General features: G+C 34.4%; 2 protein-coding genes across 2 annotated transcripts in view; one reads left to right on the top strand and one right to left on the bottom strand.

Annotated features, from left to right (window-relative positions):
• The window catches only part of LARP4 (La ribonucleoprotein 4), a 150,130-nt gene that overhangs the window by 80,955 nt on the left and 58,228 nt on the right, over window positions 1-10,947 (bottom strand). The window lies entirely within an intron of this gene.
• FAM186A (family with sequence similarity 186 member A) overlaps window positions 1-10,947 on the top strand; it is a 51,919-nt gene that overhangs the window by 18,949 nt on the left and 22,023 nt on the right. Inside the window, exons 2-3 of the mRNA XM_039882070.1 lie at window positions 4,282-4,498; window positions 5,706-5,876. Coding sequence (XP_039738004.1) covers window positions 4,282-4,498; window positions 5,706-5,876 — 388 coding nt within the window. The remainder of the gene's footprint in view (window positions 1-4,281; window positions 4,499-5,705; window positions 5,877-10,947) is intronic.

The raw sequence follows: 10,947 nt of genomic DNA on the forward strand, positions 1-10,947 counted from the left end.
ATGCTTCACCTGTTAAACAACAACACTCCATTTCCCTTTCCCCTCAGCCTTGGAAACCACCATTCTTTGTTTCTATAAATTTGACTTTAAGTGGAAACATAGTATTTACCTTTTTATGACTGGCTTATTTCACTTAGCATAATGTCTTAAGGTTAATACCTGCAGCATGTGTCAGAATTTCCTTTATTTTTAAGGCTGAATAATGTTTCATTGTATGCGTATACCACATTTTGTTTATCCATTCACGTATCAATGGACACTTGAGTTGCTTCTACTTCTTGGCTACTACGAGTAATGCTGCTATGAATATAGGTGTACAAATATTTCTTAAGGAATCTGCTTTCAATTCTTTTGGATATATACCCAGAAGAATTGCTGAATCACATGGTAATTCTATTTTTAATATTTATACTGTTTACATTTTTTACAGTTGACTGTCAATGTTATTTTATATTAGTTTCAGATGTATAGCATAGTGGTTAGACCTTTACATAATTTACTATTTTCAGTTTTTGAGGAACCTGCCATACTGTTTTCCACAGTGGCTGCACCATTTTATATTTCCACCAACAGTGCATAAGTGTTCTAATTTTTCACATCCTCACCAATATTTGTTATTTTGGTTTTTTTTTAAAGTAGCCATCTTAATGGGTGTGAAGTGAAATCTCATTGTGATTTTGATTTGTACTTCCCTAATAATTAGTTATGTTAAGTTTTTTTCATATGCTAGTTGGCCATTTGTATATCTTTTTTGAATGTCTGTTCAAGTCTTATGCTCATTTTTGAAATGGAGTTTTTTTGATGTTGTAAGGGTTGTATATATATTATGAATATTAACTCCTTATCAAATACATATTTGGCAAATATTTTATTCCATTCTATAGGTTGTCTTTTCACTCTGTTGTGTCCTTTGATGCACAAAAGTTTTAAATTTTGATTTAATCCAATTTCTCTATTTTTACTTTTGTTGCCTGTGGTTTTGGTTTCATATATAAGAAATCATTGCCAAATCTAATGTCCTAAAGCTTTTCCCTCTACGTTTTCTTTTGTTTTGTAGTTTTAGGTCTTATGATTAGGTTTCTGAGCCACTTTGAGTTAATTTTTGTATATGCTGTGAGGCAAGGGTTCAACTTCATTCTTTTGAGTTGGATATCCAGTTTTCTCAATACTATTTGTCAAAAGACTGTCCTCTCAGCATTGAATGGTCTTGCCACTCTTCTCAAAATCATTTGACCATACATGGGAAAGTTTATTTCTGACCTCTCTATACTATTATATTCGTCTATATGTCTTCATACCAATCTGCTGTTTTAATTACTATAGCTTTGTAGTAAAATTTGGAAATAAGAAGTGTAAGCTCTGCAACTTTATTATTCTTTTTCAAGACTGTTTTGAGATTCCATATGAATTTTAGGATACAATTTTTCTATTTCTATAAAAAATACCATTGAGATTCTGCTAGGGGTTACATTAAATCTGTGGATTGGTCATCTTAGCAATATTGTCTTCCAATCCATGAACATGAAATGTCTTTTCATTTATTTATTTTAATTTCTTTCAGTAACATTTTGTAGTGAATATCACATGTATGCAAACCTTTTGCTTCTTTGATTATATTTATTCCAAGTATTTTATTCTTTTGATGATATTTTAAGTGGAATTGTTTTTTAATTTCCTTTTAGAATTATTGTTAGCTATAACAACACAAGATTTTTGTTTGTGATTTTGTATTCTGTAACTTTATTAAATTTATTAGTTCTAACAATTTTTGCATGTGTGGAATCTTTAGGGTTTTCTACATATAAGATCATATCAAATGCAAACAGATATAATTTTATTTCCTCTTTCTCAATTTAGATCTCTTTTATTTCTATTTCTTGCCTTATTGCTCTGGCTAGAACTTCCAGTAATATGTTGACTAAAAGTGGTAAGAGTGGGTGCTCTTGCTTTATTCCTGATTTTAGAGGAAAAGCCTACTGTCTTTAACCATTGAATATTACCTCTGGATATTTCATATATAGCCTTTATTATATTGAAAAAAGTTTCCTTCTACTCCTAGTTTGTGTGTGTGTGTGTGTGTGTGTGTGTGTGTGTGTGTGTGTGTATCATAAAAGATTGTTGAGTCCTCAAATGCTTTTTCTGCATTGAGATGATCATGTGGGTTTTTCCTAGCATTCTGTTAATTTGGTGTATTTCATTGATTGATTTTTTCTATGTTGAACCATCTTGCATTGCAGGAAGAAATCCCACTTGGTTGTGATGTATAATCCTTTTAATGTGCTGTTGAATTCTGTTTGCTAGTGTTTTGTTGAGGATTTTTGCATGAATAGTCATCAGAAATGTTGGTCTCTAGTTTTCTTTTTTTTTTTTTTTGTAGTGTCTTTATCTGACTTTGGTATCAGGTAATGCTGGCCTCAGAGAATGAGTTGGGAAGTATTCTCTCCACCTCAATTTTCTGGAAAAATTTATGAGGTGTTGGTATTATTTTTTCCCTTGACCACCATGCTATGTGTTAGCTTGTTGTTCTTCATCACTTGGCTTATCATACTTTCTCTCTGCTCTCTTGTGTTCCTGACTTAAATTATTTGCTGCAACTGTATCACCTGTTTCTGATTGCAATATTTCTAGCACCTAACATTTGATTACTCCTTTTGCATGATGATATGTTTTACAAACTCCAAATCTTACTCTTATTATAAGGGGCATAGAGAGAATTTGGTTTGTCTAAAGCCAAATGAAAAGAGCAATTGATAAAGGTGGAAAGGGTGGAGCAGTGGTTCTTCATCTATCACAGTGGTACCAAACCTTTTTGGCACTAGCGACGGTTCTCTTATGAGAGAATCTAATGTCTGATGATCTGAGGTGGAGCTAAGGTGGTGATGCTAGCACTGGGAAGCGGCTGAAAATACAAATGAAGCTTCACTCGCTTGCCTGCCACTCACATCCTGCTGTGCAGCCTGGTTCCTAACAAGCCACAGACCAGTATTGGTCCATGGCCTGGATGTTTAGGGGCCCCTGCTCTATCATATTTACTGTGCCCTTTTAAAATATTTTGAAGTTTCCTTTTATCCCTCTGACATGAAATTCATACATAAAATATTTTAAGAAATATACATGTGAGGGTAAATAAAGGGAAAGCAATTTATAATAACATGCATTTCAATGTGTAAATTCTAGGTCAAACTTCACTAGAAGATATAATAAAGAAGAAGACACATGTTTGCATTTGTACATAGAATTAAAATAAATGTTAATGTTACATATGTAAACTGACACAAATATAGGTTTTTTGTACTAGTACTTCATACTATTAACGACAGTACATTGTTGGTACTATGGTGTTTCAGAATTGTGAATTTGATGGGAGAAATTCTAAAAAACATTTTTCATTGATTTATATATTTGCATTCCTGGAAACTTCAGTTATGTAATTAAACTAGGCAAAAAAAATACTTTGTGTTTATATTTTAAAAGTAGTAAGTTTCTACTTGGATAAACAGATTTATTTTTTTTATTTTTTTTTTTACCTACATGAATGTCTCAAGGGACAGTCAAAATTTATGCAGGATTGGGCCAATTCTTAGTTGTGTGGATTATAGGATGGGCTATCATCTCTTAGCATCCTATACTAAATACCAATAAATCCTCCCAATGATTGTTACAACCAAAAATGCTTCCACAAATTTCCAAGTGCCATATATGAGGCAGTAATTACCCTCATCATGAATTACTGAGATAAAGTGATGAATAGAAGAAATTTGCTGACAGACTCTTGAGGAGGAGAGATAATGAAATAAAAGTAATGTTGAGGAATATTCTAAAAGCTGTTTTCCAGGTGTGAGGTCCAGGTAAAGAAAGAAAAAAGAAGTTACTTCCTTTTGTTTGTTTGTTTATAGCAGCCATAGCTTATAAAGCATTTTCATATATGTTATATACCTCACATCAGCTGTGAATTTAGTATCTCCACCATTTAACAGATGAGGCAGAGGCAGCTCAGAATTGTTGAGCGATTTACTAAAAGTCATTTTAATGAGGAAGCTAGAGTTGGAGTTCAGATATTGTTTCAAACTCAATGTTATTTTCATTATAGCATAGCAATGCTAGGATGTTGAAGGCAGAAAAAAATTTTTAAGAGGGAAAATCTAAGACCCACAGTAAAGCTAGAATTAGCAGGATTTGAATGGACAGCATTATAATAACTCTTACTAACATTCTGGGAAGAAAGGTGACCAAAGCTTATTGTCAAGCTGAGAATTAATTAATATATCCCCCTTCTTATAGGACATTAATATGCAGCTGGGTGACATAATGCAAAATGTGCAGCGGACAATAAATCGCTACACCTTTGATGAGAACATACACCCTGGAAGGAAAATCTCCCTTACAGAACATAAGAAACGGAGACCATATTTGTTGGAGAAAATAGCTATTTATGCTAATTCTGCTGAAATTAGAGAAAAGACTCTTGTCCACATCTTGGCCTGGTTGGAAGAATGGAGTAAGTTTTCAAAAGTGGTTCAAAGGAAAACCACAGTTAATGAAATGGCTAAAGAACAGAATCTATAAGTAAATTTTGAAGAATTAGAAGATAAAAGAAAAAAAGGCTAAGGAGTTATTCAAAGAACAGCTGTCCTCTGTTCTAGTAAGGATAAAATAAGAAAAATATAGGTTTGCTCACTTAGTGCCGGCTATTCTGGCCTCCTTGTTTTCCTTCACACATGCCAACATGCTCCTGCCCGGTGTCTTTATGCTTACTATTCCCTTGCCTGGAACATTTTCCACCAGGTAGCCACATGGATCATTCTCTGCTTATATCTTACTTAAAAATGAGGTGTTCTCTAACCATCTCCATTCCCTATCCTTTGGCACCGTCCATTATTCTTTACTCTATTTTTGTCTATACCATTTCTTACTATCTGATGTACTATATAATTAATGTTTATTATTATTATTATTTATGCCTATAGCACCTGGTCTCCCATCCAAGTACTAACCAGGCCCGACCCTGCTTAGTTTCCAAGATCAGACATCGGGCTTGTTCAGGGTGTCATGGCCCTAAACCATGGACTGTGTCTCCACTGGGGCATGAACCCAGGACCTTCTGTGTGTAAAGTAGATGTGCTAACTGCTACACTATGGAACCACGTCCATATAATTAATGTTTTTATTTTGATTTTCTGGCTGTCTTACTAGAATGTAAGCAGTATGAAGTCAGGGAATTTGTTTTATTCTATGTTATATCCTCAACATCTAGAATAGTATGTGATAGAGGAGACGTTGGTTGAATGAAACAGTGAATAACCTAAGAATACAAAAAGAAGAATTTAATTTAGTTGCAAGAAATCTCATATAATGGGGGTTATAAAATGCTAGATAACTTACCAAAGGAGTAAATTAGGGTTTACATTTTAGATACTTACTTCCCTGGAGTCAGGGAACTAAACCAGGTAGTTCCCTGGAGTCAGGGAACTAAACCAGGTAGACACTTTTTAACCTGATTCATATTTTTATGCCCGAGACTTACTGTTCAGCTTTCTACTCCATGTCCCCTTCTCATTTCTTCATAGAGAAAAGCCTCAGAATAGCAGTAAGTGAGATATTTATATTCCTCAACACTACATTGAGTAGTTAGCTAATATTATAAGTCCATATGCTTATAATTATTTATTTTTCTGCACAAAAGTACTTGTTTTACTCTCTTCAAGATGCCATTTTGTCTGAGATGACTGTAATTGATATTGATGAACACCGCCACTGGATAGCACGAATGGAGATTTTACCAGAAACGTTCAGAGCTATTGAGAGCAATGTCAACATACTGAGTAGAATTAGTGCCTATTTGCTCGAAGAAAAGAAGAAACAAAGGAAAAAAACAAGTAAGAATGCTTTAAGACATTGGAAACAGATTTTACTTTTTCTAAAAAACATCTTTATTGAGGTAAAATTTACATACAATAAAATTCACCTATAAAGTGTACACTTCAAAGACTTTTAGTAAATTTAGAGTTGTGCAACCATCACTACAATCCAATTTTAGAACATTTGTATCACCCAAAAAAGATCTTTTATGGCCATCTGCAGTCAATATTTATTCCCACCCTAAGCCCCAGACAATAACTAATCTATTTCCTGTCCCAACAGGATATTTCATAAAATCAAATTATATGTGGTCTTTTCTGTCTGGTTTCTTTCATTTTGCATAATGCTTTTGAAGTTCAGCCGTATTATAGGATGTATCAGCAGCAGCCATATTATAGGATGTATCAGTAGTTTCTTCCTTTCTCTTGCCAATTGGATACCACTGTTTGCATATACCACACTTCGTTTACCCATTCACCAGTTCATGGATATTTAGATTTTTTTTCTACTTTTTGGCTTTTTGAATAATGCTATGAACACACATGTATAACTTTTTTAAAAATCTTTTAAGTTTATTGGGGTAACACTGGTTAACAATTATATAATTTTCAGGTATACATTATAATTTGACATCTATATATTCTATTGTATGATTACCACCCAAAGTCCAGTTTCCTTTAGCTACCATATATTTGATCCCATTTACCCACATCACTCTACCCCTATTCCCTTATATTGAACCCCTTTACTTCGTCTACTTCTCCCCTTCTCCCCCACCTGCTACCCTCTGGTAACCACTAGTCCATTGTTCATGAGTTTATTTGTTCGTCCTGTTCATGTGTTGCTTTTAGGTTTATTTCCCACATGTAAGTGATATCATGGGATTTTCAACTTTTTCTGTCTGGCTTATTTCGCTTAGCATGATTATCTCGAGGTCCATCCATGTTGTCGCAAATGGCAGTATTTCATCTCTTCTTATGGCTGAGTAATATTCCATTGTATATATGTACCAAAGCTTCTTTAGCCAATCACCTATCGTAGGATACTTCGGTTGCTCCCATGTCCTGGCCATTGTGAATAATGCTGCTATGAACATCAGTGTGCAAATACCTTTTTGGAAATGGGTTTTCAAGTCTTTGGGGTAAATACCCAGTAGAGGGATTGCTGGATCATATAGTAGATCAATTCTCAGTTTTTTGAGGAACCTCTATACTGTTTTCCATAGTGGCTGTACCAATTTGCAGTCCCACCAGCAGTGTATGAGGGTTCCTTTTTCTCCGCATCCTCTCCAACATTTGTTACTACTTGTCCTGTTGATTAGAGCTGTTCTAAAAGGTGTCAGATGGTATCTCATTGTGGTTTTGATTTGTATTTCCCTAATAGCTAGCGATGTTGAGCATCTTTTCATATATTTGTTGGCCATTTGTATGTCCTCTAGGGAGAAGTGTCTGTTCAGGTCCTCTCCTCATTTTTTGATTCTATCGTTTGTCTTTTTGTTGTTATTGAGCCGTATGAGTTTTTTGTATATTTTGGATATTATGCCCTTATCAGAGGCATTGCTTGCAAATATATTTTCCCATTCGGATGGTTGTCTCTTTACCTTGTTGACAGTTTCTTTTGCTGAGCAGAAGCTTTTTAGTTTGATGTAATCCCATTCACTTATTTTAGCTTTTACTTCCCTTGCCTTTGAGGTCAAATTCATAAAATCCTCTTTAAGTCCAAAGTCCTTGAGTTTCATTCCTATGTTTTCTTCTATGCATTTTATTGTTTCAGGCCTTATATTCAGGTTCTTAATCCATTTTGAGTTCATTTTGGTGTGTGGTGATAGACAGCAGTCTAGTTTCATTCATTTGCAAGTGGCTTTCCAGTTTTCCCGGCACCATTTATTGAAGAGGCTTTCCTTTCTTCACTGTATGTTTTTGACTTTTTTGTTGAAAATTATTTGCCCATATAAATATCCGTTTACTTCTGGACTCTCGATTCTGTTCCACTGGTCCACATGTCTGTTTTCCTTCCAATACCATGCCGTTTTGATTACCGTCGCTTTGTAGTACACTTTGAAGTCCGGCAGAGTGATGCCTCCAGCCTCGTTCTTTCTTCTCAGGATAGCTTTGGCAATTCGAGGTCTTTTGTGCTTCCACACAAATCTGATGTTTTGTTCTATTTCTTTAAATAATGCCGAGGGGATTTTGATGGGGATTGCATTAAATCTGTATAATGCTTTAGGTAATAAGGTCATTTTAACTATGTTGATTCTTCCAATCCAATAACATAGAATATCTTTCCATTTCTTTGTATCTTCTTTGATTTAATAGCATCTGGTAGTTTTCATTATATAGGTCCTGCATATGTTTCATTAAATTTATTCCTAAGTAGTTTATTCTTTTTGTTGAAATTGCAAAAGGAATTATTTTTTCCACTTCTTTTTCGATACTTCATTATTAAAGTATAGGAACGCTATCGAATTTTGAACGTTGATTTTGTATCCAGAGACTTTGCTGTATTTACTTATTGTTTCTAGTAGCATTCTTGTGGAATCTTTAGGGTTTTCTATATAGAGAATCATGACATCCACAAATAGGGACAGTTTGACTTCTTCGTTTCCTATTTGGATGCCTTTTATATCTTTCTCTTGTCTTGCACTCGCTAGGACTTCCAACGTTATATTGAATAACAGTGGTGACAGTGGACAGCCTTGCCTTGTTCCTGATCTTAGAGGGAAGGTTTTTAGTTTTTCACCATTAAGTATAATGTTGGCTGAGGGTATTTCATGTATGGCCTTTATTATGTTAACGTACTTTCCTTCTAATACTGATTTTGTTAAGTGTTTTGATCACAAATAGATGCTGTATCTTGTCGAAGGCTTTTTCTGCATCTATGGATATGATCATATGATTCTTATTTTTTAATTTGTTTATGTGGTGCATCACATTAATTGATTTGCATATGTTGAACTATCCCTGTGCCCTTAGGATGAAGCCCACTTGATCGTGGTATATAATCTTTTTAATATGTTGCAGTATTCGGTTCGCTAGTATCTTATTTAGGATTTCTGTATCTGTGTTCATGAGAGATATTGGTCTGTAGTTTTTGTGTGTGTGTGTTATCTTTACCAGGTTTTGGTATCAGAGTGATATTGGCCTCATAAAATGAGTTGGGAAGTATTGCTTCCTCTTTGATTTTTTGGAAGAGTTTGAGGAAAACAGGTATTAAATCTTCTTTGAATGTTTGGTAGAATTCACTGGTGAAGCCATCTGATCTTGAAATTTTACTTTTTGGTAGGTTTTTGATGATTGTTTCAATTTCCATACTGCTGTTCGGTCTATTTAGATTTTCTAGTTCTTGATTCAGTCTAGTAAAGCTGTATTTTTCTAAGTACTGGTTCATTTCTTCTAGGTTATTAAATTTGTTATTATGTACTTTTTCATAGTATTCTTGTTTGATCCTTTGTATTTCTGCGATGTCAGTCGTAATTTCCCCTTTCATCCCTGATTTTATTTGTTTCCTTCCTCTTTTTTCTTTAGTGAGTCTAGCCAGGGGTTTATCAGTTTTATTACCCTTCTCAAAGAACCAGCTCTTTGTTGCACTTGTTTTTTCTATTGTTATTTTTGGTTTTCAATTTCATTTATTTCTGCTCTAATTTTGATTATTTCTTTCCTTCTGCTGACTTTAGGCTTCATTTGTTCCTTTTCTAGTTTTTATAAAATGAAGCGTTAAGTTGTTTATTTGGGCTCATTCTTGTTTTTGTAGATAGGCCTGTAATGATATGAACTTTCCTCTTACGACTACTTTTGCTATGTCCCAAAAGTTTTAATATGTTGTACTATCATTATCACTTGTTTCTATGTATCTCTTGATCTCTCTTTTTATTTCTTCCCTGACCCAGTTATTCTTCAGCAGCATGTTGTTTAATCTCCATGTATTTGTGTTTCTTCCTGCTTTCTTTTTGCAGTTGATCTCTAGTTTCAAAGCATTATGATCAGAGAATATGGTTGGTATGATTTCAACCTCTTGTTGAGGCTATTTCTGTGTCCCAGTATGTGGTCGAATTTTGAGAATGTTCCATGTGCACTAGAGAAGAATGTATAAGCAGCTGATTTGGGATGGAAGGTTCTGTATATGTCAATTATGTCCAGTTGGTCTAATGTGTCATTTAAGGATGTTATTTCCTTATTGATTTTCTGTTTGGAAGATCTGTCCATATCCAACAGTGGGGTATTTAGGTCCCCTTCTATGGTAGAGTTTTGGTCTGTTTCTCCCTTTAGTTCTGTTAGTAATCGCTTTACATATTTTGGGGCTCCCTGATTGGGAGCATAGATATTAATAAGTGTTATGTCTTCTTGGTGCATGATTCCCTTTATCATTATGAAGTGTCCCTCAGTATCTTTTTTTACCGTTTTTTATTTCGAAGTCTATTTCATCTGATAGTAGTACTGCTACTCCCGCTTTTCTCTGAATGCCATTTGCTTGAAATACCATTTTCCACCCTTTCACTTTGAGTCTATATTTGTCTTTGGAGCTGAGATGTGTCTCCTGGAGATAGCATATGATTGGTTTTTGACCCAATCTGCAACTCCTTGCCTTTTTATTGGTGAGTCCATTTACATTTAGGGTGATTACTGAAATATGAGGTTGTCTTATAGCCATTTTATCTTTTGTTTTCTGGTACTCGGTATTCCCATTGCTTCCTTGTCCTTGGGTTTCTCTTTTCTTTATTTTGGTTGGCTTTTGTGGGTTTTGCCTCTGTTTCTTCTTGTTTTATGTTAAATACTTCAGTTCTGAATCTTTGGTATGTGGTTAGCATTACGATTCTGAAAAGGTAAGTTATATATACACAGTAGTCCATTTTCTTCTGCATGTGACTTATCTCCTTTCCCCTTTGCGAATTTGGGTCTTTGACTCCTCCCCTTTTCAGTCATTGTTGTCTCAATTTGTCCCTATGGATGCTAAACTTTCATTACCATCTTGCTATAGCAATTCTCTTATTATTTAAGCTTATAATGCCCTGTTCTTAGTAAGGATTGCACTCCTCTGCTTCTATTTGCCTGATAGTCATTTTACTCCTAATTATGTTGTTTTTTTTTTTTT

Source organism: Pteropus medius, unplaced genomic scaffold (genome assembly GCF_902729225.1).
Source record: "Pteropus medius unplaced genomic scaffold, Ma_sr-lr_union100, whole genome shotgun sequence".
NCBI classification, from domain to species: Eukaryota; Metazoa; Chordata; class Mammalia; order Chiroptera; family Pteropodidae; genus Pteropus; species Pteropus medius.